Raw genomic sequence first — 25,431 nt, 5'->3', positions numbered from 1 at the left:
CAATACCTTCAACTATTCCTGATTTTTCTCATACCATGATCCTTCTTTCTCAAGTCTTGTCCCTCTCATCCCAGAACACTGCAGAGCGAGTCAGGGGCCACCACAAAGGCCACTACAAAATCCATGGCCATCAAACTCATCTAAGTCTGTGCATTTCCCAAGTAAATTCCCACTGCCTTTAGCCTCAGTAACTGTTTCAAACCTTCAAATTTCTCTTCCAGCTTTCAACTCGACCACTTCTATCTCACACTCACTCTCAGAATGTGTCCTCAGCTTCCCTTAAAAAGAAAAAATAGACTTCAGATAGAAACACCCTTCCCAAAATTAGCATCCTTACCTCCTCCTTTTCTCCAAACTCAATGAAACAGTTTGGTTAAGTACAAATCTTTCCCCCAGTACCCTGCAGCACATCCCCTGCTACTACACATCCATCATATATGTTCCCCCCAACCGTGTCAACAGCATGCATACACACATACACACATATTCACATCTCTATAAACTCAAAAAAATGCTCAATTTTAAGTCGGACACCCTTCTCTCACTTTCACAAGAAGCCTCTGTTAGGAGTAAGCTACAGTTGTTTTCACATTTTCATTTTCCATTTACCACCTACTCTGTAGCAAATTGGTCTTTATAGTTCCATTACAGTCACTAATAACCTAATTATATCCATACAACACTATGAACTAGATACCTGTATTGTCCCCAATTTAAAAATGAGGCACAGAAAGATTAAATAATTCACCTGAAGACATAAACCACTAATTGTGAGAGCCAGGAACTAGTAATTTACACCCAGGCAATGTGACTCTCACAAAAAGCCCTGATTCTTAACTACTATCTTACAAGTACATACAAGCATACATTTAAATTATATACACATATATTATTCCTCTAAGTCTATCTATCTTATAAATCCTGGCTAGGGGAGTGGGGCAGGAGGAGTTGCCACCTTTTAAATTATTTCCATAACTTATACACTTAATGACTTAACTATTTTTCACTATTCTGTTACATGTTCACCGTTTCTTCTGAAGTAACAGAAAATGATTACTTTCAAATTTTTTGAGATAAAATATTCACTACGATATATTTCTTCTTTGGAATTACTCATGTATTTAAAAGATTTACAATTTATGTTGCATTTACACTGCGTTAGCTTCCTTTCTTTCTAAAGACTACTGTTTTTGATTTACTAATAGGAATTTTCATTAAAAAAACATCATTTGGTTAAGTAGATGTCCTAAATGTATCTTTGCAAACAGAACTATTTTATCACGTTTGCAACAGATAACCATTTTATTGCCGATGTTTATCTATAATTCTCTATTAGTAAGTAAAAAGACACAATTTACTTCCTTAGGCCAGCATTTCCTTACATTCTTCTAGGGTGCTGCTTTTCATTTTTGCATAGTTCTTGTACATATTTATTCTACAGTCCACAGAAACACTATACATAAATAAATAAAATTTAGTTGTTCAAAGTAGGAAGGTACTCTTATACTAATCTCACATTGTAAAGATAATGAATGGGATTTCCCCTCTTTCCCACAGGGATAGGTGGGCAACGGGCAAGGGTGGTTAATGTATCAGGTATTATAGAAAACTTCCAGTTTCTTCCTATGCCACAAACTTGTGCTTCATCCTGGGAAAGAAGAGAAAGAGCTACTAATTTGATGGGTTTGGGTCCAAAGCTTTCTTTAGACTTCATTTTTGACAAAAAGAAATGAAGTTACTGCATAGAAATCAAGGCCATCGTCCTGTTTCTCAAGCACAGTCTTGCTCAGGCTCTCCCTTGAGCTGTTAACAAGGTGTGTAAAGCCAGACTGTAATCTTCCAGTTAATTGCCAGGTAAGAGTATTCAAAGAGGCATAACAGATTGAACACTCTGCATAGGGAAGGATTTGTTAAGGATAGCAGTCAAATCCCAACCTGACCATAAATCCATGTTGTAGTTTCAAAGTCCAGTACTAACAGAGAGCCTAGTTTTAGAAAGATGGGGGACTTAGAAAGATCTGCCTTATACTATGTCCATTTTCTATCTGTTAGAACCTGGAAAGAGGAGGGATATGAATGGCTGGTACCCCTAACCTCAATGTTTAGTATAAACTAGTGTCAGCAGGTGGTGACCATCATAATACTATACTGAATTGAGTGAATATTAAGTGTTAGATATTTTTATATGTCATTTTAATTCTGAATCTTGCAAGATAACTATTTTTATCCAAATTCATTTATGAGAAAACTAAGGCTCAGAGAAGTTAAGTAATTTGCCCAAGCTTCAAAAGTTAGTAAATTTTGTAAGTTTCAATCTCAAATCTCTGTAATTCCAAAATTCTCAATTATAACAGTCGACTTAATGAAAACAAAAAAATCCATCTAAATAAGATCAAAGCATGATATAAAGCATAGTCAATATTTAAGCAATCATCAAAGATACATTTGTCTACCATAAAAAATGAATAACTGATCCCATAACATTTGGTTAATGAAATACTAGGTTCTACAGAGAATTCAGTTACTGAAAAAAGTTCATTTTAATAACACTTGGTGCAATAAAGATTGGAGGAAAAAAATTTCCAATGATCCAATGCTCCATTTCCATCCAGACTTCCTGTAGTAAATATGCAATGTTGCAGTAAAGCTCCTTAAAAATGAGTGATTTTGAAACAAATATAATCAACAAAATAATGATTAATCAAAGGCTGGCACAAATGCTACCAAAGTGACATAAATGCTACCAGAGTAATATAATTCAAATTCTCTTAAAAGATAACTCATGTTTAATACTTATATCTCAGAATGTAAGTCAATGACTGGGTCTATGTAAATGTCTGTATGTGGACACAAGTATATGTAGACCTACATTTAGAATTCTGCGGTTTTATATTTTTGTAACTATCATCATTTACCCACAAAACCTAATAAATGAACTTCATAATGTCCTATCTACATTTTCCTACCTTACACAAAATTCAGGAAAATTATTTCCTAATGATTATAGAATTCATGTATTTCTGTTTGTTTCAGTACAGCATAAAAACTGAGTATGCCATATTAACCATTATATTACTATAAATACTATATCCTTTAAAAATGTAATAATGTACTGTCTTTCACACAAAATTAAATTAGTTAATTATCATGTAGAATATTTGCTCTAATATTTCATCTGATAGCACAATGGAATCATCCTACACCCTCTTACTTCAGAAAAACAGTACAAATCAAACGGCTAAAGCAGGTTAGGAATATATTCTATGGCCACAAAACAAGGCCAAGGTAACTGGATCCTGAAGAAATGAACCTATTAATTCTGACCTCAGAAGCCCAGTTTTGATAATCAATGAGCTAGCTAACCATTAACCACTTAGAGATCTAATTACTTTATAATGTAATATTTTAAATGTAATTAAGTAAAGCAAGGTCTTTAAAAACAGTGCTATTTCTTATTCATAAGTGAAAAAATAAACTTTAACCCTTATCTCTTATTATATATAGAAATTAATTTGAAGTAGATCAAAGACCTACAAGGAAAAGCATTAGCCATAGGGAACAAACAATAAATTAGACTTTATCAAAATTTTAAATTCCTGCTTATCAAAGAGAACCATTTACAAAATCACTAGGCAAGCCAAAACATGGAGGAAAATACTAAGAGCATATATGGCTGACAAAGGATTTGTATTCACAGTACATAAATTCAATAAGTCAACAATGAAAATATTAACAATTAAGCAGAAAATTACAGTGAAAAATAATGACAAAATATGTAAGTATATTTTGTCTAATATTATTTTTTAAACTTTTTATTTTCTTCACCAACTACTGCAGGATATTCCAGTTTTAAATACACCATTAACATAGAGAAGTCTATGATATCTTTGTATATAGTTATAGACTATACAAGTAATATATTAGAAATATAATTTTAAATTAGCAAAACATACATCAGCCTAAAAATGGCAGAAGGGAAATCCTACAACCATCTAACAATAAAGATCAACACATTTAAAGATAAGAGTCCATCCAGTGACTCTTACCAAATTAAGGACAGGTGAAAAGCTAAACCAAAGTATATCAACAATATCCCCTTAAGAAAATTCAGAGATGAAAAAAGACCAAAACTTAAAAGAATTTAAATCATTTTAGTTATTATAGCATTAATTAGGTTTGGTCCTAAGAAATAAAATTGCAACAATCTTCCCTAAGAAATTTCTCCACTGTCAATCTAAACACTTACACAACAGGCATGACTCTAAATACTTTTCTTCTTTGTATTCTTCATACCCAAAGTACCTTTCATTAATATTTTTTTTCATTAGAATAAATTGTGTGCACACTATGTAGTATTTACTAAGAAGCATGCTGTCAGGTAGCTAAGGACTAATGTGTAGCTAATGGATCTAACCAGCCGAATATGTCACCTCCCAGTAGACATACTGTCCACTATGTCAGGGCTTGCAAAATAATTTTACTATTGCTGGGGTTTCACCTATCACTCCTCTTGATTAGCAAAGTCCTGAATGTTTTGTACAGATATACCGAGAATCTCAAAAAACCCTGAAAATGATGAAATAAAACACAAGTACATTCATTTATTATACGTAGACTGTGTATGGCAGCTCTCATGCTGCAAGAGTTGAGTGCTTGCCTTTTAAGAAAGTTTGCCAATCCCTCTACAACACTGTAAACACACACATCAAAACACTGAAAATGACTGTTCAGCAAGGTAGGATCATGAGTAATTTCATCTTGTCTCTTATCTTCCAACTCTTGAGATATGATTTTACTTTCTATAAAAAGAAAACTTTAGCCTCAGCTTGTATAGCTCAGTTGGATGGGCACTGTACCACAAAGCAAAAGGTTGCCAGTTTGACTCCCAGTCAGGGCAAATACAGAAGGCAGCTAATCAATGTTTCCCTCTCACAATGGTGTTCGTGCTCTCCCCCCCACCCATTTCCTCTCTCCCTAAAACAATAAACATATCCTCGGATGAAAATTAAAAAAAAGAATAAAATAAAATGTAAAACAAGGCTGTAATAGCGCCTTTCTGATTTCCTTTCCTTCACGTGTAGCACTTCTAATTCATAAGTCTTCCCCACACCAAGTAAATAACAGTACCAAATTGATCAAGCTAAAAAACTAGTCCTTATCTGTGGTTCACTCCTTTTCTTTGTCCCTTACATGTATCCAACAGCACATCTACAGGCTCTTCAAAATATATTACAAATGTTACCACTTCTTTCAGCAGGACTACCAAACACCAGTTGTCACCATCTTTCACTACCAGCTCTCCAAGAAACTCCTACCTACAATCTCAGGTTGTTGGGGTTTTGGGGGGGGAAGAAACTTAAGGTAGTAAGTTTGGCATTACAAGAGAATATAGATAACTCACACTCAAATAGTATAAAAGTTAAGTGTTATTATTCTTGTTCTCATTTTGAAAAGAATATCCTCAATTCTAAAAACAGATTTTAAAAAAAGAATCTTTCAGCTTTCATTTAACAAATCTTGTTACCCTTTTCCTACATTTATAAACTTAAAATGAAAACATGAATACCTATTCTGGCTGTAAAACACACCACCAAAAAAATAACATAAAGCTCATTTTAACTTCTTTTTTTTTAAGATTTTATTTATTCATTTTTAGAGAGGGAAGGGAGGGAGAGAGAGAGGGAGAGAGAGAGAGAGAGAGAGAGAGAGAGAGAGAGAGAGAGAAACATCAATGTGCGGCCGCTGGGGGTCATGGCCTGCAACCCAGGCATGTACCCTGGCTGGGAATCGAACCTGGGACACTTTGGTTCCCAGCCCGCGCTCAATCCACTGAACTACGCCAGCCACGGCTTCATTTTAACTTCTTAATGTGCCTTGTGATGTTGGTGACCAAAAAACTGAGTTCATGGTTCTCCTATAGTTCTATACTTTAAACAAAGTTTAGTGATTGAATTTTTCATAAAACACTCATTCTCCAATATTCAACTTTAGAGAACAGTAGCAAATGAAAATAGTATGGTGTAGTAGAAAAGCATACTAGATTTTTGAAGACATGACTCTTAGGCTTTAGTTCTTATTTCATCACACCAATCATACAGTCTCAAACATAGTTCTCTTAAATCTTAAAGCTTCCTCACTTACGAAATATTGATATTAACACCTGCTCTAACTCCTAAAGTTGTTAGTGAATCAAGATCATGTTCTTTAAAGTAATTTTTAAAAGCAAACTCTAAAATAGAAATATAAAATGTTAACGATTACTGAAATAACTTTTCTGTCAGTGTATGAAGTTTTAAAGTTCAATTTATTTCCTCTAAATTATTTTTCAGATATAAAAAAGTTAAACTGAAATCTTTACTACACGAGTATAGTAATGAAGACAGTGTGCTTCACTAAAGATAAACATAACAATCTATGAAACAAAACACAGACTCCAGAAACAGATCAACACATGTACGTGGTCTACTGATTTTCAGCAAAGACGCAAAGGCAATTCAATAAAGACTAATCTTTTCAACAAACAGGGCTGGAAAAATAGGTATCAATGTGCAAATGAATGAACCTTGATTCTTACCTTATACCACAAAAAATAACTCTAAAGGGATCAAAGACCCTAAAAAAGGAGCTAAAACTATAAATTTCTAGAAGAAACAGGAGAGAAACTGTAACGTAAGAAATACATATTTCATTTCTACCCCTATTTCTGGCAAAAAAACTCCCAAAACCCTTAGAATTTTCTGAGTAACAGGGATAAGAGCCCCTTTCAACCATACCTGAATCAATGCGGAAAAAGATGACTTTCAGAGGATGGGAGCTGATTGCCAGAGGAACCAATCACATTAGAGAGTTGGAAATTTCAAACCCACCACTCCGAGGAACTGGAGATTGACTCGATCACCATTAGCCATGATTTAATCAATCATGCCTAAGTAACAGAACCTCCACAACAACCCTAAATGATGGGATTCAGAGACCTACAGAGGTAAAGAGCACATCGAAGAGCTGGGAGAGTGGCATGCCCAGAGAGAGCCTAGAAGCACCACATCCCTTCCCACGTACCTTGTCCAATGCATCTCTTCTATCTGTGTATTTCTGTGTTGCATTCTTTATAATTACCCAGTAATATAATAAGTAAAGTGTTTTTTCTGAGTCTGTGAGTCATTTTAGCAAATTAACAAACCCAAGGAAGGGGCGGTGGCAATCTCCCATTTATAACTGGTCAGTCAGAAGTACATGAGGCCTGGACTTGAAATTGGCATCTGGACTTGGGAGGGCAGTCTTGTGGGACTGAACCCTTAACCTGTAAGATCTACATCAACTCCAGGTAGTGCAAAAATTGCCTGGTGTAGAAAACCCACACATTTGGTGTCAAAAGTGTTGTGAGCAGAAAAAATGGTTTTCTTTTAGAATCTCTGTGAGCTTGAGTTAGGCAAAAATTTCCTAAACAGGACATAAAAAGTATCTGCTACAAAAGGAAAAAAAAGATAAACTTTATAAAAATAAATTGATAAAACTGGATTTCATCAAAATAAAATACTTTCGCTCTTCAAAATACTTTCACTAGAAAAAGATGTTTACAAAACACATGATAAAGGACTGGTATCGAGAGTATATCAAGAACTCTCAAAACTTAAACAACACAATTTTTTAAAAATCAGCACCAAATAGGCAAATCCACAGAGTTAGAAAGTAGGTTAGTGATTGTGGGGAGACACAAATGTGAATGTTCATAGCACCTTGATTTAGAATACCCAAATGTCCATAATCTGGTAGATAAATAAACTAATAAAATGTTCCTTAGCAATAAAAAGGAACAAACTAGTGAAATGCAAACATGAATGATTCTCAAAAGCATTGCACTATGTGAAAAATCACAAAAGATTTTTAACATTTAAACTATATGAAATTCCAGAAAAGACAAAATTTAGTAAAGGAAAGTAGATGAGTAGCTGCCAGTAACGAGGGGTAAAGAGAGGGGACTGACTGCAAAGAGACACAAGGAAACTTTTGGGAATAATGGAAAAATGTTCTATATCTTGATTGTGGCACTAGATACACAATTATATAAAATTTTCAAGACCCCGTTATACACCTAAATTTAGTATATGTTATTAAAGGAAAAGCATAGCTCAATAAAGCTGATTTTAAACATTTGAAATCTCAAAACTACTCTGTAGTTACATTCTTTTTCAATAAAATCAAGATAAGGTAATAAGATGTTCTGTGATGTCTTAAGACAAATGACTGTGAGAATCTGCTATCAAGAATGAATTTCATTTGATGACAAAAATGCCAAACAAATTCCCAAAGGAATAGAATACACTAAGTTTTAAGATGTCCAGTAATACAAATAGCAGAGGGGCTCATCCAGGGATACACAAAACATCAGTGATGAAAGGTAAGATAGATACAATGTAAGAACAAAGGTTAAGATAGGCAGACAAAAGGCAGGTGAAGAAAACAATGTTCAAGACCATGCTCTAAAGACACTTTCTCATACAACTCTTAGAAATGTGTCTTTACCTTATCTGTTGGTTTTAAAATGCCTTCATTTCCCTAGGGTATATGGCAATTCTGTCAATATCTTATATATATGTAACACATAATATAACAAGGATATAAGAAACAAGATAACAAGAAATGAGGCAAGAAACAGATACTGAGACGATCCACATAAGATTCCAAAAATTAGCCCTGGCTGGTGTGGCTCAGTGGATTGCATGCCAGCCTGCAAACTGAAAGGTCCCTGGTTCAATTGCCAATCAGGGCACAGGACTGGGTTGTGGGCCAGGTCCGTAGTTGGGGGCGTGTGAGAGGCAACCAATCGATGTTTCTCTCTTACATCTATGTTTCTCTCCCTCTCACATTAATTTCTAGACACTTAAAACAACTGCCTAAGGTAGGTCAGAACACTTAAAACTATACCAATGGTTTTCAAACTACTGAAACAACTTCTTTGTTGTTGCTGTGAGTCTTACCCAAAAAACATCTAACATCACCTTGTAAGGTCTTAATCCAAAAACATCTAACATCATCTTATAGGTGCTACTACTAAACAGCTGTTCAGAGCACAGCAAATAGCTTGAACTGCTTTACATACCAAAGTAGGTGTTAAGGTCCGGAAAGAAAGGGCCAGAAGGTGAAAGAGGTGACCTCATCCTAGTCACACAACCCACTGTTTGCCTCTACCATCACCACCACCCACAAACAGCTGTTTGGAGATCTCCACAGCATCCTGGGAATTCTCCTTAGTAACTGAATAGGGTTCTGAATTCAGGTTGACAAGCAGTGGCCTATAGTAATTAAACCTACAAAAAAAATAAGATTTTATAGAAATACAATTCTTCCACCAGAAAAAAATACTAAAACTAAAAAAAAATACATGTCCAAACATATAAAAGTACTAATAAACAACACAATCAATCTTATATGTAAATGATAAAATGACAAATCAAGAATCTGAGAATGAACACCTAAGAAAATATATAAATTCCCAAACCCTGAGATCAGACACAGTGACTAAGATGTATGATTACAAAGTAGCCTTAGCACAATTGTCAATGTTTTACCTACCTGCTTTTGCACCAAACCTCAGAGGTTCCATCACCATCTATGCTATGACAAAAAGGACAGTATGTTTTGAATTGACAATGCATATATCAATGTTTAAACAGGAGTCATTGATGTCATAAGAGTGAATAATTTAGTAAAGATTATTTATTATCTATCTCCCCTCACTATAATATAAGCTTCAGCAGAGCAAGTATTTTTGTTTCTTTTGTTCACTGATATAGTCCCCATATAAAAACAATTCCTGGTGTGTAGCAGTTGCTGAATAAATATTTGTTGATCAGATTTTAATTTGGGGAGATATAGTTAATTTCAGTCACCAAAAAGCTGTCACAGGTATTACTACAATCATCCCCGTATGAAGGGTTGTAATAACAGGTTCAGTCTTACTTCATCTACTTAGCAGCTACCTCTGAGAGTATTTTTTGAGCTGCAATTAAGATGTTTTAGTCCTTTAGAAAATTATTACCGTTAATTTATATAAACTGCTGGTGCAGTTCCTGAAATCATAATTGAATAACTGTTAGGTCCTTTGCCTTGCTATCCCTTTTCAAAAAGTTATCCATGTAAACCAAATTTCTTGAAGTGTCCACAAACTACAGCATCAATGAGTACTACGTCCTACAGCACGTACACATACTATAGATCATAGACTAAACAATCACAGGACTCATACTCCATCAAAGACAAAGCAAATATCTTAGAAAATTAACACTTAGGCAACAGAGAGGATAGAAGTCACTGAGTTCACTGCCTTAAAACACGATGACATCAGGGGGGTACATAATGACAACAGCTCCCCATGGGTTTTTTCCCCCATGGGGGGAAAAACAACAAAGTGAGCTCTACAGGTATCCATGGTTTGTCATTTTCTCAGGTCTATAACAGCAGGGGAAGAAAGTAAATGTCATTCCTTTAAACTGTTCCCAAGAGCTGAGAGAACCATTGTGAACTAACCTCTATTTTTCTGCTTATACCCTAAACACACACACAAATTTGAAAAAAACATAAAAGGCTAAATGGTGGAGGTTTAAGGTAGCCCTCCATGTTTCCAAAACTTCCTATACTTCACCGTCACAATTCTTCCTACTCTGTATTTTAAAAACCTACATTATAAGCTCCATAAGAGCTTTGTTTATAGCTGGAAGACTGCTGAGCACATACCAAGCATTCAATAAATATTTCCTGAATAAATACTGCCTGAATCCCCCACAAAATTATAAGCTTCATGAGAGCAGGGATTTCGAGTGTCTCATTCAACCAATCTACCACTGCACTTAGTGTATGGTGTGATCCAAAGAAGCTAATCAAAACCCACTTACTTACTGAACTTGTTTATGACCAAGAAACAAAAAGAGTTGTGACCTATATGAGACACAAACCTATAACCTTAGCCCAGTTAAAGTATGCACATGAACCACAAAGTTTCAGTATGCATACAATCATTAAATCTCATTCACAAACAAAAATATCAAGGAAAGTCAAATACTGATTACTTTCCTAATCAGCTCTCTTTATTCTAAACTTCATTTCCCAATACTTCATCTCAAATAATGCACAGTATCAGATCCTTAAAAATCAAGAATCTGATAAAGACATCCAAACTAACCACAATTGGAGAGAATTAAAGATGAATGCCGCGAGGTACACAAAGTAGTCAAAGAAAATCAAAGGCAATGCCCCAACTAAACTGAAAACAGGATATCCTTCAAACTTTAAAAGAAAAAAAAAAAAAAGAACCTCCTACTCACTCATCAACAGAAGTCAGTTATGACACTGTTCTGGAACAAATGGCTCAAAGAAAAGTGCAAATTTTGTCATTTGCTCTATGTGTCAAAGACCAGGCTATTACGGTCACTTAAAGATCAGCATAAGACAGTCAATTTGAGATCAGTGTGCAAGAGTAAAAAAATAATTTAAGAAAAAATATCAGATATCAACACTAAACAGTTCTGTTTTAAAACAGGAAGTCATCAATTTTGGGAAGTCAGAAAAAGTACATCTCAGAAAAAAAGTTTTAAAGAAAAATTATATTCTTAATTCTGGAATACTGCAAATATAATATAGTATAATTTGACTCTATAATATACTAACACCCTCACTGATCCAAGGATTTATCTTAACAAAAGAAACAAAAAGATAACCTTAACAAAAGAAAATACAGGGAGCATAAGTGGTCTATAATTTAAAACATACATGTATCATCAAGTTTGTGAACTAAAAGCTCACGCACTTATATTAAGGTCCTCATTCAAAATGTCAAAATGTATTATTTTACTCTGAGAAACATCTGGTATCCTGTTATTCACAGAATTATCAACATTAGCAATATTTATTAGTTATGATATAGGTGTGCCTATAGGTGTGATACCATACAATTTAAATATGTATAGGTCTTGAACTTTGGGTTCTTCCTTTTTGAAGTTCAAAACAATCCTTACTAAGTCAAACCAGCTTTGTTATCTGGTTTCCCAGCCCACAGCAGATTTAAAATTGGAAATAAAAAAAGAGACTAGAAACAACAGACTAGATCTAGAAACAATAACCAATCCAGTAACCATGAGCACCTCTACAGTCTGGAATACCATCTTGTGCCAAAAGGAACCAGAACTTCTTAGAGAAACCACAAAATTAGACCAGCATGTGTAAAAGAAAAGTCTGAACATCCTGTCATATCAGAAAGCAAGAAAGCCCACAAAAACTACTAGGATCAGGACTCAGAAGTCAATTTGAAGATGCTCCCATAGGCCAAAGATGGAAAAATCTGAGCATTAAAAAAAAAAAAGTTAATAGCAAACAGAAATACATCAAATACATAAAATCTATGAAGTGCATATATACTTATAGAATATACAGAAAAGAAACATGTTAAATAACACCAAAGGATACAATTAGCACTTGTGTTAAACGCTGTAAGACAAAATGTCTAGTTTCTTTAACAAATTGCAAAGGGGAAAAGAAAAGGGAAGGGAAATAAATATAGATTAAAAGTCTTAAGAGACACAGCAACCAAATACAATGTATAAATCTTGTTTAAATCCTTATTTAAATAAACCTCTGTAAAATGACACTTATGGGCAAGTCAGGGATATTCGTATACTTGGTATTAAGAAATTACTGTCAAATTTTAGGCCTGATAATGGAGAAGAATCCTACCTTTCAAGAGATATAGGCTCAAATATTATGAATGAGAATTTTTTAAATAATAAAAAGAAAAAACGGTAAAGCACACTGACACTACGAGACAGCAAGGAAAGCAACTGTAACTGTCTAGAGTCATTTAGCTTGTAGAGCAAACAGCTCTACACAAATAACACAGACCCATGTCTAATGCTCATAACAATTAGTCATCAAGAATAAGTTAAATTATGTTCTATATACACAGCTTAAGAAGACCAGATGTTCACATAATGATCTATTAAAGTTTATATTTGTATTTGCAGAAAGGAAAAAATAATCACAATACTTAAAGTGGAAAAAAAAATATGCCTGATTTTGCCTAATGGTACTTTGCTCTCTCCAATAATTGCTGATTGTTTACATATAGAAACAAAGTAATAAGAAACATCCTGAAGGACTTTTCATTGACAGCAAATACACTCAAACTAATTTACATTAACGATCTAGTCCATGCCTTTAACACAATGTTTAACTGTAAAATACATTATGCAGTTACAAAATTACAAAACAAACAAACAAAGTTCACTAACTTGAAATGTTAATCTAAAACTTGAACACTACTTAAAAATGATGGGAATATGTCAAGACAATGCAGAAGCCAGCATGAATGGGCACCCACTAGCCAAAATGGAGCCAATTTGAGTTTCAAAATAAATTGTAGTGGATTGTAACCCACTGGAAAAAAAATAGAATACCTGAGTCCATAGGGATATAAATAAACCAATAAACTGAAGGTCCAATAAGAAATAGAATAATTACAAAAGTTTCAGAACACTGCGTACAAAATGCATATTAACTACAAAAAAAAATAGTAATTTTATAGTAGCAAAGCCTCATAGACACGACCTTAACAGAATGATGAAAACAGACATCACTAACAATGGGACAAATCAAAATTGCATGCCACCTGACAGGATACAATGAGACAAAACACAGCTTCACTTCTGTGGCATTTATGCCAAAGATACAGAACTTTATCTAATCAGGAGGAAACATCAAATTTAGGGACATTCTACAATACTTGGCCCATAATCTTGTGAAGTGGCAAGGTCACGAAACCCAAGGAGAAAGACTAAGAAACTAGTCTTTGAAGCAGACTAAACAGACAGGACAACTAAATGTAACAATTGATTCTGAATTGAATTTTTTTTTGCTATAAAAGACATTATTAAGACAATTAGCAAAACCTGTATGGGTCTGAAAGAGGACAGACACTACCACCTCCTGGGCTAGGAAGAGGCTGCAAATACATGCTGACAGAGGCCATATAATAAGACAAATACCTAAAACAACTTATGTGCAAAATAGGGACTGAGGCTACTTACCTGACACACCACTTAGTGAGTATATACATCATCTATGGAATGCAAGCCTAGAGTGGCAAGATCATTCCATTTTTTCAAGAGAAACCAAAGATCCAGATTTTTATGTGAATTTTCCCAATCTTTAAAACACTCAAAAGGGCCAAACAAAATATGTCTGTCGGCTAAATTTGAACCACAGCTGCTTCTGGCCTAGACGCATGTTTCCCAAACTGAGGCCTAGGGATAAAAGGAAACCACATGATATACACGGAACATATTCTTGGGAGCCACAATTTATCCCAAGAGTTTGCCTGGAATTTTCTGGGACAGGGGATATTTCTATTTCCATATTTTTAAAATGTTATATTATAGAGTAGAATGCGAAGTTCACATGATTTTTTAAAACTTTTCAGTTGAGAGTAATTTCAAGCTTACAGAAAAGCTGTAAGAACAAGAATACTACAGAGAATATCAATGGTTATTATCAAATTCACCTACTCTGAACATTTTACTCATGTATTTTACTTGCACTCGAGCATCCTCCCATCCTCTCTTGTTCCCTCCCTCTCTGTATGTAGCTATGTATACATACATACATTTATATGTACATATATAAAACATACATATACATATTACATAATTTTTCCTAAACTACTGGAGAGTAAGTTACATGTATCGTGGCTCTTTTCCCCTGAAAGCTTCAGTGTGTATTGCCTGAGAATAAAAATATTCTCTTACATAATATTGGGATAGTTACCAGTAAATTTAATATCGATGCAATACTTTTACCTAATTTACCATCCGCTTTCTCATTTTTGCCAAGTGATCCTTGCAGGGGTGTCCAACCTTTTGGCATCTCTGGGTCACACTAGAAGAAGAGTTGTCTTGGGCCACACATTAAATACACAGACACTAACAAAAACTGATGAGTGGAAAAAAAGGGTCCATGCATAACTTTAGCAATACCCACCACCACAGATAAGTGAAAAAGTTCTCGCTTAATAACTCCAATAATTATGCAGTGGCCCTTTCAGTAATCTTTTAAAATCATTGAGCAGGTCCCAAGTTTGTGGTCACTAATATAGAAAATGTACATATATAAATAATAAAACTTAGTATAAATTTTAGTAATAACACCAAGTAATGTTTTAAGTAAATTTATGATTTTGTATTGGGCCACATCCATAGCTATCCTGGGCCGCATGTGGCCTGCGGGCTGGACACCCCTGCTTTACAGCATTAGCCCCTCTAATACAAGATCCAGTCTAGGACCAGGTACTGTAAGTAGCTGTCATGTCTCTTTAGTCTCCTTTAATCTGGAGCATTTCCACAGACTTCTCTGTCTTAATATTTTTTATAAAAGTACAGTCTCTTCACCCTTTTAAAAAACAGATGTTCCCCAATTGGAATTCAGTGTTTCCTCATGATTAGATTCAGGCTATGCATTCCTGGCTGGAGAACTACATAAATGATGTATTCTCAGGGCATCACATTCAGAAGCACACAATGTCCACTGGTGCTATTTATTTTGATCATGAACTCAAGGTGTTATCTGATTTCACCACTGTATAATGTTACTATTTTCCCCCTTGCAACTAATAAGCCATATATAGGGAGATATGCTTAAGACTATGCAAACATCTTGCTCCTCATCAAAGTATCTCCTAGATTTAGCATCAGTGATTGCTATGTGAATTAATCCTTATTATAATGGCTGCAAAATTATCATATGAATTTTTAAGCTAAATAAACTCCAAGTTTTGGCTACACTCCCAGATCCCTTAGGTGTAAGCGCTCAGTCTCCTGCACTTGAGAAGCACCATAGTGCGATGGTATGTGCGCAAGACTAGAACAGTCAGGCCCAGCTTCGGGGGGGGGGGGGGGGGGGAGTGTGCTTGAGCCATGCCTTGAAAACTAGATACATTTTAAGTAGCTAGTGAGGGGGAGAACCAGTCAAGAAACAAACTTCATCAGGAAAGCTAGAAAAACAATATGGTGAATTATTTTGCAAAAAAAAAAAAAAAAAAAAGCAAATAACACACCCCATTCTATAAGTTTTATAAAATCACATTTCTGCATACTGAGTTTGCCTCAATTAAACCGATGCTAGAACTACAGATATATTTTTGCTGCTATTGACAAGAACTACATTCTAATTATTATATTCAGATTCTAAAAACCTCAAAAACAGAGAATACATTTCATTACAACTACTTCAGATTGTTCACCCCCCATTCCACGTATGTTGTCAGCCTTTCACCTCACCTCTCAAAGATGGGGATCAGCCATTAGAAGTGTATCTTTCCTCTGTTAACCAGAGTAGGAAATAAATTTTACATTGCAATTCGAAAGCAAAAATATGAAACTGAAAAGTTTCTTGAAGCAGTATCATGTGAATCACCAATGTTTTATAATCTCTTTTCCTTTCCTCCTCCTCCTCATCCTTTTTAGCATTGGTCTTGACCCCAAAGAAATTGACTTTTAAATCCATAATACGTCATACATGAGATTTGCACTTGAAAAACAGCCCCCCCAGAACCCGACACAGAGCTCTTTATCAGACTGACAACAAAATTTGGAACAAAGTTTTCACTCGTTTTAGGTGAAATGAGAAAAATAAGAACAATATAATGAGTTATTTAATATTTAACATAATGAGTTTTTAAAGGACTGAATTCTGAGATTGTGTATAATCTTTTTAGCCTTCAAAGTTATTTCTCTTATGAAATAATGGTAAAGGTTATAAGTTGCAAATTATATACCGGTCCCCTAATTTCTTCCCCAAATTTTATTGGATCATGAAGTCGCCACTGCTCTGCTATGAGATTTCAAAGACAACATGAGAATGTCAGCCTTCAACAGGTTTATACTTTGGCTAGAAAAATGAGACTTACAGTAATTCTAAGACTTGTAGTAATTATGTATACCTTGTAAGAAGACATATTCTGTGATAAGTGCCTGAAGAATGCTCCTATGTTAAAAGTTCAAGGGTAAAAACTTTTGCCTGGCAATGACAGGAACAAATAACGAAGGGTTTTTAGAAAGGAATATCTGAGTTGAACCTTGATGGGTATGGAGAATAGTTACAGGGATGAAAAAATACCTACCAAATTTGGGAAACAAGAAATACGCCATTTTGGCCAGTATATATTAAGACAGCAGAAAGAAATAATGGAGGACCTTGAGAACAAGGCTAGAGTGTTTAAAGTTAAGGCCGTGAAGCAAGCTGAGAGTGAATGGCACAATCAAATCACTGCTTTAGGAAAGTTAATCTGAAGCTTCCCTCCTCCCACCCCCCCGCCTCCTACAATAAATTGAACAGGTGGAGATTCTTGAGGCTATCAATAATCTAAACACAGAATAGTAAGTATCTGAATTGTGGTGGTGAAAAATGCAAGGAAGGGATCGAAAAAAGTGACAAGAATTGACAATCTTAGAAGAGATTTTAAAGTGGTAGGCAAAAATGGCAGGGAATCAAACATGATTCTGAGACTTCAATCCTGGGTGATACTTACAGACACTGTAAAATAAGGAAAAGAAGCTAGGTTAGAGGAAGAACAGTTCAGATTCAGGTACATTAGATTTGATGTACAGGTGAGTTAAGAAAAGTCAGTAATGGGGTAGAGAAAAGAATATTGGGCTCCATCAGAAAAATCTGAGTTCAAGTTAAAAAAATAAATTGTCAGGATCCAATGGGGGCAGGGGAACCCCACCAGAGAGCAAACTTGTATCTACAGTATGATTTTAACTATCCAAAAAAAGTAGGCATAGAAGACGCCTAAAAACAATCACATCAACATATTAACGTCAGATGCACACAGATGAGCTAGAAATAAGATCATTTATTTTTCTATATTCTTTTGTACTGTTTTCATTATTTAAAATAATAAAATAACAAACCTGACAAATTAGTCTCCAACACTCCCCTCTCCCAGCAAAGCAGAAGAAAAAAATATGAATTCAAATAGTCTTCCTTAAAAAATTGTAAACTCTCTGAACCTCAGTTTCCTCATCTATGTAAGGGAAATTTCTTCTCTCCCCAGGTTAATTAGATGAGATAAAGCTTTCTATAAACTACATATCAATAAGCAAAGTTAAGGCATTAAAATGGTCTGAGACAGCTAAATATACTGCAGATTGGGAATCTTCCACGCTGAGGCAATGTTGATGAGGTAAATTATTTCCTTACTTTCTGTAACATCTTAGATTTCATCTGTTTTAAAATCAAAATTTTCTTCTCAAATTTCTTATGCACATTGAAATTTTACGTTATAGAAATGGACTTATATACATGAAATTAATAGAGTACTTTTACTATATGTTATTCCAACTTAAGCAGAAAAAACCCTAGTAATATTATTCCCTAATATTTGAACTGCTAAATAAATTACTTCATTGTTTTAAAAAGCCAGGTTCTGTAGAGATAAATTTAGCAATCTGCAAATGTTCTCTCAGAAGTTACATGCTTGATACATTAATGGCACAGGATTCTAAATGGTGCTTCCCTCCTTATGCTTAAACATCTCTAAATATCTATTTAAAACCAGAGAGTAAGCTCCTAAAAGGCAAGAAGCCTGTCATAGATTTGTCCCTCCCACAAAAACCACCAAACATAGTACTGGTCACAAAATAGGTGTTAACCTACACACATGTACTCTGGCTAACTTGTGTTACCGATGTTGTACTGACCATGTAAGAGTTACCACTCCTGTCATGTTATATACATAACTCAAGCCTGTATCTTCAGTCTTACAACCACCGATAAGTAATTAAACGTTATGAAAAAAATTCCCAATAATGTTATTACACAAGAAACATTTTTAAGTGACTAAATATATAAAGAATGCTTTGGACTAGATTAATATATAAAAATCATAGACTGCATTGTTCCTTTAAGAAAGCGAGAGTAATTGAGAGAAAAATCGTAGTTCTAATACTGTAATAGAAAAAAGATTTTTTTCTTAAAACTTTTCATAAACTGAAGTATACTGCTATTTGTTCACATACCCTGTACCCAGAATGTTATGTTTCTTATATATACTAACCCTACGATTCCATTCATTACAACTTTTCTTTAAAAAAGTTTTTGAGATTTGTTCCTTTTTTTTCTTTAGTTCTTCGAAGCAGAAATAGTTAAAACTGACGTAGTTAACTGTATGTTGTCTTTAAAATATAAACACTGATTAACCTCTAGTAAATTCCAAGGTAGAACTCTTAAAATGAAAGCCTTTATTACGAAAAAAGGATATTAAAAAGACTAGGCATGAAATGCACCTATCCCCTGCCTTACGAAAATTAATAAAGCAGCCATGTCAACAGCTTCCCTCTTTTGAACATATACCTGAGATTTAAAATATATACTATATATACAATTTGTAGATGTGTATATATGTATATGGTGATTTATAAGCAGGACATCAAAACAGATTGTTTAGGGTACTTGCCCCCTCACTAAGTTTTTTAAAAACTGCTTCCAAAGTGTTGCCATTTTTAATTACCATAATTCATAAACTAAAGGACACTAGCCTAAGGGAAATTCCAGAGTACAAGCACCTGCCAGCCAAGTTGCCTGAAATTCATCAGCTGCAGAGATTAAAAGCATCCCTTAGCTGTTTGTACATAAAAGTAAAGTTATATAACCGCTCTATGCTTTCAATGTGGTGCATATAACATAGCCAATCAATTATTCATCTCAATGATTTAAAAAACTACTACACACAGTTTTAACTGCCATTAGATATTTTATAAAATGCACATAAGTGTCTTCCTTATCTAAACATTCAACAATCAAGGGTACAGTTTAAATTTTAAGTTTTTCACTTACAAAGTGATTCATCATAAGATCCCCTTAAATATCAGTTTCTTTAGAACCATTCTGTTTTTAAAGCACTTAACTTTTCCGCTTATAAAAATATAGTTTTTTCACATTTTTTTAAGAACCCATCTAGCACATACACTTCCTTGAGAATAAATAAATGCTTTCAATACTTGTGACCTCAGAAGAACTTCACATGTTTTGAATTCCTGTTTGGTTAAATAAAAGTTTTTAAACATCTACTGGAATACAAGTGCTTGCCTTTACATTCATGGCTGTCCTAATAAAATAAAGATCAATGTAACTTTCGGCTCTAGACTAATGAACTGCAGGGAACAGAAACAAGGAATTTGGCAGGAGCTGAGCAAAGCTCTGTTTAAAGGCTACCAGTAAAATATACCAGCACAACCCCTCCCCCACCCCAACCCTTTAAGGTTTCAATTAAGATGGGGCCTACTTTTACTCTTACAAGGGGGTGGGGGGCAGAAAGAGAAAGCACAGTGCTCCCACTGTGCTGAAGCATCTTCATCAGAAGCAGCTCCAGAAATACTCCCTCCGCTGACACAGGTTCCTCTCTTTTGGGGCAAGCCCCTGTTCCCAATCAACACTATAGCTAAAGAAAGGAAAAGGTGCACCAATGTACCACCCCAAGGATGGCATCAAATGAGTAAGAAAACATCCAATATTGGGGTGAGCTCTAACACTCTTTATGAAACACGGGAGCCCTAACTGAAATCCATCATCTATCAGTCTCTCATATAAGTTGCCTCATGAAATGGTAAGAAGGGATACAGTTATTTAACAAGGTATATCCACAATGTCAGAATAAACCTTAGTGCCCCAACTGGTGAGAAACACTTCCTCAAAACACTTCCAGAAGTGCTCAGAACCAACAGGAGAGTAGAACAGCTAATTCTGTGAGTACCAGCGACTCCACCATTCCTATGACTCCACCATTCCTATTGGCCAAGGAGCCAAGAGGGCAGACAGCTGGGTCCCCCTGCCTCCCCCAACATCCCTAAAGACATTCAATTTGGACCCTATACATGACCACCTATTTGTGGACTATATAAGACAAGTCTTTCAGTCCAATGGAATTAGCAAATAGATTGGGACAGAAGGCAAAAAAAAAAAAAAAAAGGCAGTGAAAAGTTGATGCCCCTTTCAAAGGAGCCCAAGGATGAAAACAACCTCACTATGTAAGGAATTATAAGACATCAAAGGTTAGATAATGGACAACAGGTGCCTTTGGGGAGGAAAGAGTAACACTCAGTTGCCTATTTTAGGATTTTACTCCACACACTCTAATGTGTGCTTTTTTTCCCCCTCCCTAGAGAAAGGATCAAAATTATGGTTTTTCTAGTTAATACTTATGATGAGTTCATTACTCTTGAATTTGTTTTTTTTTTACTTTAGATTAAAAAATCCATCTAATCCCACACGTCTGAATAAAGTATTGCCCATGGCCAGATCATGTACTGATCCATGAACATGAACCAACTAAGGATATATTATAAGAAATGCAAAAGAAAGGTGTCTGAATACAAGCTACCTCCAAATATAATACTCAAAATACAAATACAGCAGCAGGTATCACATAACTGCAGTATCAGCCAAAGCAGAAACTGTTTCTCTCACCATCTTAACAATTGAGCTCAATCTTTACAGTAACCAGATTTCAGTGGCCTCAAAGAACAGTAATTCCAGACACAGGTTATAGGGCCCTGAGTACCAGCCTCGAGTTCTGATTCCGGTAGCCAGTTACAAAATTTACTACCTTTATTTGGGTGAAAGGGGACACAAAGGATACTTGAGCCTACTTAACAACCTCTCCCTTTCTCCATTCCACAAACACAACATATTCCAAAAATGGAGAATCCTTTCTTTCCCTGATAGAGGCCCCCTTTCCTATGCATTCATTGGGCAGGATTACTCCTCCCGAGCACGCGTGCAGAGCCAGAAAATACTTCTGCTTTCACTCCTCTTAAAGAGGGTCCCCCAACACAGATACACCTCCTCCTTTTCTGAATTAGGCAAATGATGCTTCAGTTTTTCTGGTTCTCTCACCACTGCAAAATGTTCAGAGAAGTGAAGGGAAGTTGTCAGTTACTGAGAGATGCAAGAAGTCTCCAAATTTAAAGTGAGGACTTGGGGGGGCGGAGTGCCCCCTTCCTGAGAAGGAACGGAGTCCCCACACTAAAAGGGAGCCTCTGCGTGGATAAGGGGTGTCCCCCCTCTGAAAGAGAGTTCGGGTGTGGAAAATGGGAGGAATATTGTACCGTGAAGAGGGGTCAGAGTTTGCGAAGGGATGTCCCAACCACGAAGGTGGTTCTGTGGGGGGAGCCGTGAGCGTATGGGGAGAGGTGTTACCAGCTATTGGGGCCTCTCTGAGAGAAGGGGTTCTCACTTTTGGGAAAGGAGGGCCAGGCAATGAAGGGGGGAGGGCGGCTGAGAGGAAAGCAGGGTCTTACACTGGAGGGCTGGGCAAGGGGGGAGGGGCTCTGAATCCACCGGAGCCTGAGGAGGGGCGGCAGCCTCGAGGGGAACATGTGCAACATAACTACTGGCATCCCGAGGGGCAGGGTGGAGAACAGGGCCTGGGCTGCATGTGGGAGGAACAAGGTTTCAACCGTGCGCAGGAGAGGGGGCATTTCCCTACCGTACTCACCGAGGCTGCCGGCGAAACCGTCCATCTTGCGGGGAAAGCGCCGGGCTCGGGGCTCAGCGGGGCGGGCACTTCATTCAGCGGACCGACAGAGTGGCCGCCGCTGAGCCTGACCCGCTCGCTCTTTCAGTCACCCGGCTCGGCTCCCAGCCTCCGTCCGCGTCGCCCGCTTGTCCGTCGGTCCGTCCGTCCGCCTCCGGGTAGTTAGTCGCGGCCGCCAGAGCCACTTCCCCGTCAGGTTGAGAGCCGCGCCGCTCCGCCGCCTGGCCAACCTCCCTCCCAGGCAGCAGCCGCGAGTGCCGCGCCGCGCCCCGCCCCCGCGCCCGCGCACAGCGATAGCTCCGCCCCCGCGCACGCCGTCACGTTTCCGACTCCGCCTCCCACGTGACGATAGGGAGGCGGGGTCTTGGCGACCCTTCCTTCTCACCTTGCCTCGGCTGGGATTCTTCGGCCAGTCTCAGGCGGGACTGGTGGCCGCGCTTGCGTGGTGGGCCTGCTGAGGACCTACGACATGGGTCTGGAAGCTGGTTGCGAATAGGTGGGGATAAAGGAGCGGTCTCCGGCGTGGGATCCTCATGAAAGGATTCTCTCTCTTCGTAGCCCTTGGGGAGACCAAGTCAGGAGCACTCCCCGCCCCTCAACCAGGAGATGGTCATTCTCTTTACGCTGCTAGGACATTAAAGAGGCTACTGAGTGCAGGAAAGGATCCCTTCTGCACCAGTTGGATGAAGGACAAATAGAGGCGAGTCGTCTTTACCAGCTCAAGGCCACCACAGAGCTACAGCCACAGGACCCAAGACAGCAAGGACCCAGAAGCAAGGAATATTAGTGCTGGACAGGACCCAACAGTTCAACTTGCTTCCCCTTTAAGTGTCCCCTTGGACACTGAGCCTCAGGACATGACCTGCCCAAGGTCATGGAGCCTGGTAGAAGCAGAACAAGAACCCAGGCTTCTAAACTCCTGCTGGTGTTCTTCCGACAATACCAGGGATGTAAAGCAACCCCTTACAGGGCAGGTCATAGGATTGCCTACTAGGGAACTTGAACAAAAGATTGAAATGAAGTGAGCTTAAATTTAGGCCCAACTCCATGTGACTCAATAGGTGACAGTCATGCCACTAAACTTATTTGGGCCTCACTCTATTCACTTGCAAATGGGAGGACTGGATTTATAACCAAAACAATAGTATACACAGCGTTTATCTTCCTCCTCCCTCCCCCATCCACTCCTCTTCTCCATCCTTTTAAAGACCTTCCTCTGGTTTCCAAAGTCCCTCCTGGGACTTGGTTGTGTGGATCAGAGTAGTAAAGAGGAGAATTTAAGATGCTCAAGAATTAAATTGATCCACACAATAATAAAGAACTGATTTAGGGGAGAATAAGTCATTCTACAGAGAGTTGTAGGGGAGAAGAACAGAATAAAGAAGGGAGATGAGAAATAAGAGGTAATTGGTGGGAGGAAAGGGGAGACAACTGTGCTTGAACAAAAATAAAAAATAAATATTTTTTTAAATAAGAGGTAGCAACTGTCATAATGAGAGGGACTGAGAGGAATTAGGTAGTTGAGAGACTTGTTAAACATTTTGTTGCTGTCTTGCAGTATACTTTCCCCCTTCAATGCCTCTTTAAAAATCTTCCCTAAAAATCTAAATTACTTTTCATTTGATTTTTAGATACAAGACCTGCATGTTTTCTGAGTGCCATATTATGGGGAGACTGGCCATAAAACAGCCGAGATAAATTTAGGTTACAGAAAAATAATGCCTAAAGTTTCCTCGTTCAAAATGAAATTATTTACCCAAAGTTTCCCCTGCTATGGACATTTTCATTCCTGTAAGTTTCTGTTAAGTCTAACCACTTAATGTTTAAGGAGGCCTTGATTTCTGACACCTGCTGCTCTGTGTCTGCATGCAACCCTCCCTCTCTGTCATGTCAGTTAAAAAAATAGGAACTTGCCTTGATATATTGATATGTATTAGTAGTAGTAGTATTTTAATTTTCATCCAAGGATATGTTTTTATTGATTTTAGAGAGAGAGAAAGGGAGAGAAAGAAACATCAATGTGAGAGAAACATCAATCAGTTGCCTCCTGTACACCCCTCAACTGGTGAACAAACCTGCAGTGTTGGTATGTGCCCTGACCTGGAATCCAACCCGAAACCTTTTGTTGTGAGGGACAACCAGGGATATATGTATTATTTTTAAGTCAGAAAAGGATCCACATTTTGTGGGGCTTGAAGGTTGTACTATTTGTGGGGCTCTTTTGAGAAAAACAAGTGCAAAAATTACAAATACAAATGAACTTAAATGGAGTATTTATTTAGACTGAGAAAAGAAATGAATAAATTACACATTTTTAAGAAGTCTGTAAATGCTACAGACACAAAATTGAGAGATACAACATTTAATTAACTGCCCAACATATCCCCAATGCTTTTTTTCTAAATCTCTTGGCTGTATACTCTTTGGTTATCTCTTAATATGATGACAATATAAAGGGTATCTCTTAATAGATATCCTTTGCTGGGATCCTGCTATATGACAGGTTTTGTACCCGAGTGCTTTATCCACCTAACCCCATTTCAATGTCACAGCAAGCCTAGGAGATCAGTATTATGAATGTGACAGTGATTTTTAAAATAACTTTTTAATAGGATAAAAAGATAATTTAGTTTTTAGTTTTTAGCATGATTAATCAATTCATCTTTATTGATAGCTGAGATGGGTAAAAATCATTTCATATGTATAGTACAGGCTGTTTGTAGTATTGGTTCAGGAATTCTGATTGGTTCTATTTCACGTGATGCCCATTTTTAAAAAGAAATAAAATATATGGTGAATTTTAAATTATGCATACTGCATTATTAAGTATATTCCCAACAGGAGAGAATTTCCAT

The 25,431-nt window shown here is 36.7% G+C and overlaps 1 protein-coding gene across 2 annotated transcripts in view; it reads right to left on the bottom strand.

The window, feature by feature from the left end:
* EML4 (EMAP like 4) overlaps nt 1-22,845 on the bottom strand; it is a 135,786-nt gene extending 112,941 nt beyond the window's left edge. The window contains exon 1 of one of the 2 annotated variants that reach the window (XM_028514374.2): nt 22,538-22,845. In XM_028514374.2, the coding sequence (XP_028370175.1) occupies nt 22,538-22,562 (25 nt within the window). In that variant the 5' untranslated portion in view covers nt 22,563-22,845. The remainder of the gene's footprint in view (nt 1-22,537) is intronic. The other variant, XM_028514375.2, reaches the window with a different exon arrangement.
* Between the last annotated feature and the right edge of the window lie 2,586 nt (nt 22,846-25,431).

The sequence above is a fragment of the Phyllostomus discolor genome, chromosome 6 (assembly GCF_004126475.2).
Source record: "Phyllostomus discolor isolate MPI-MPIP mPhyDis1 chromosome 6, mPhyDis1.pri.v3, whole genome shotgun sequence".
Lineage (NCBI taxonomy): Eukaryota > Metazoa > Chordata > Mammalia > Chiroptera > Phyllostomidae > Phyllostomus > Phyllostomus discolor.
This window is presented reverse-complemented; position numbering and strand designations above follow the sequence as displayed.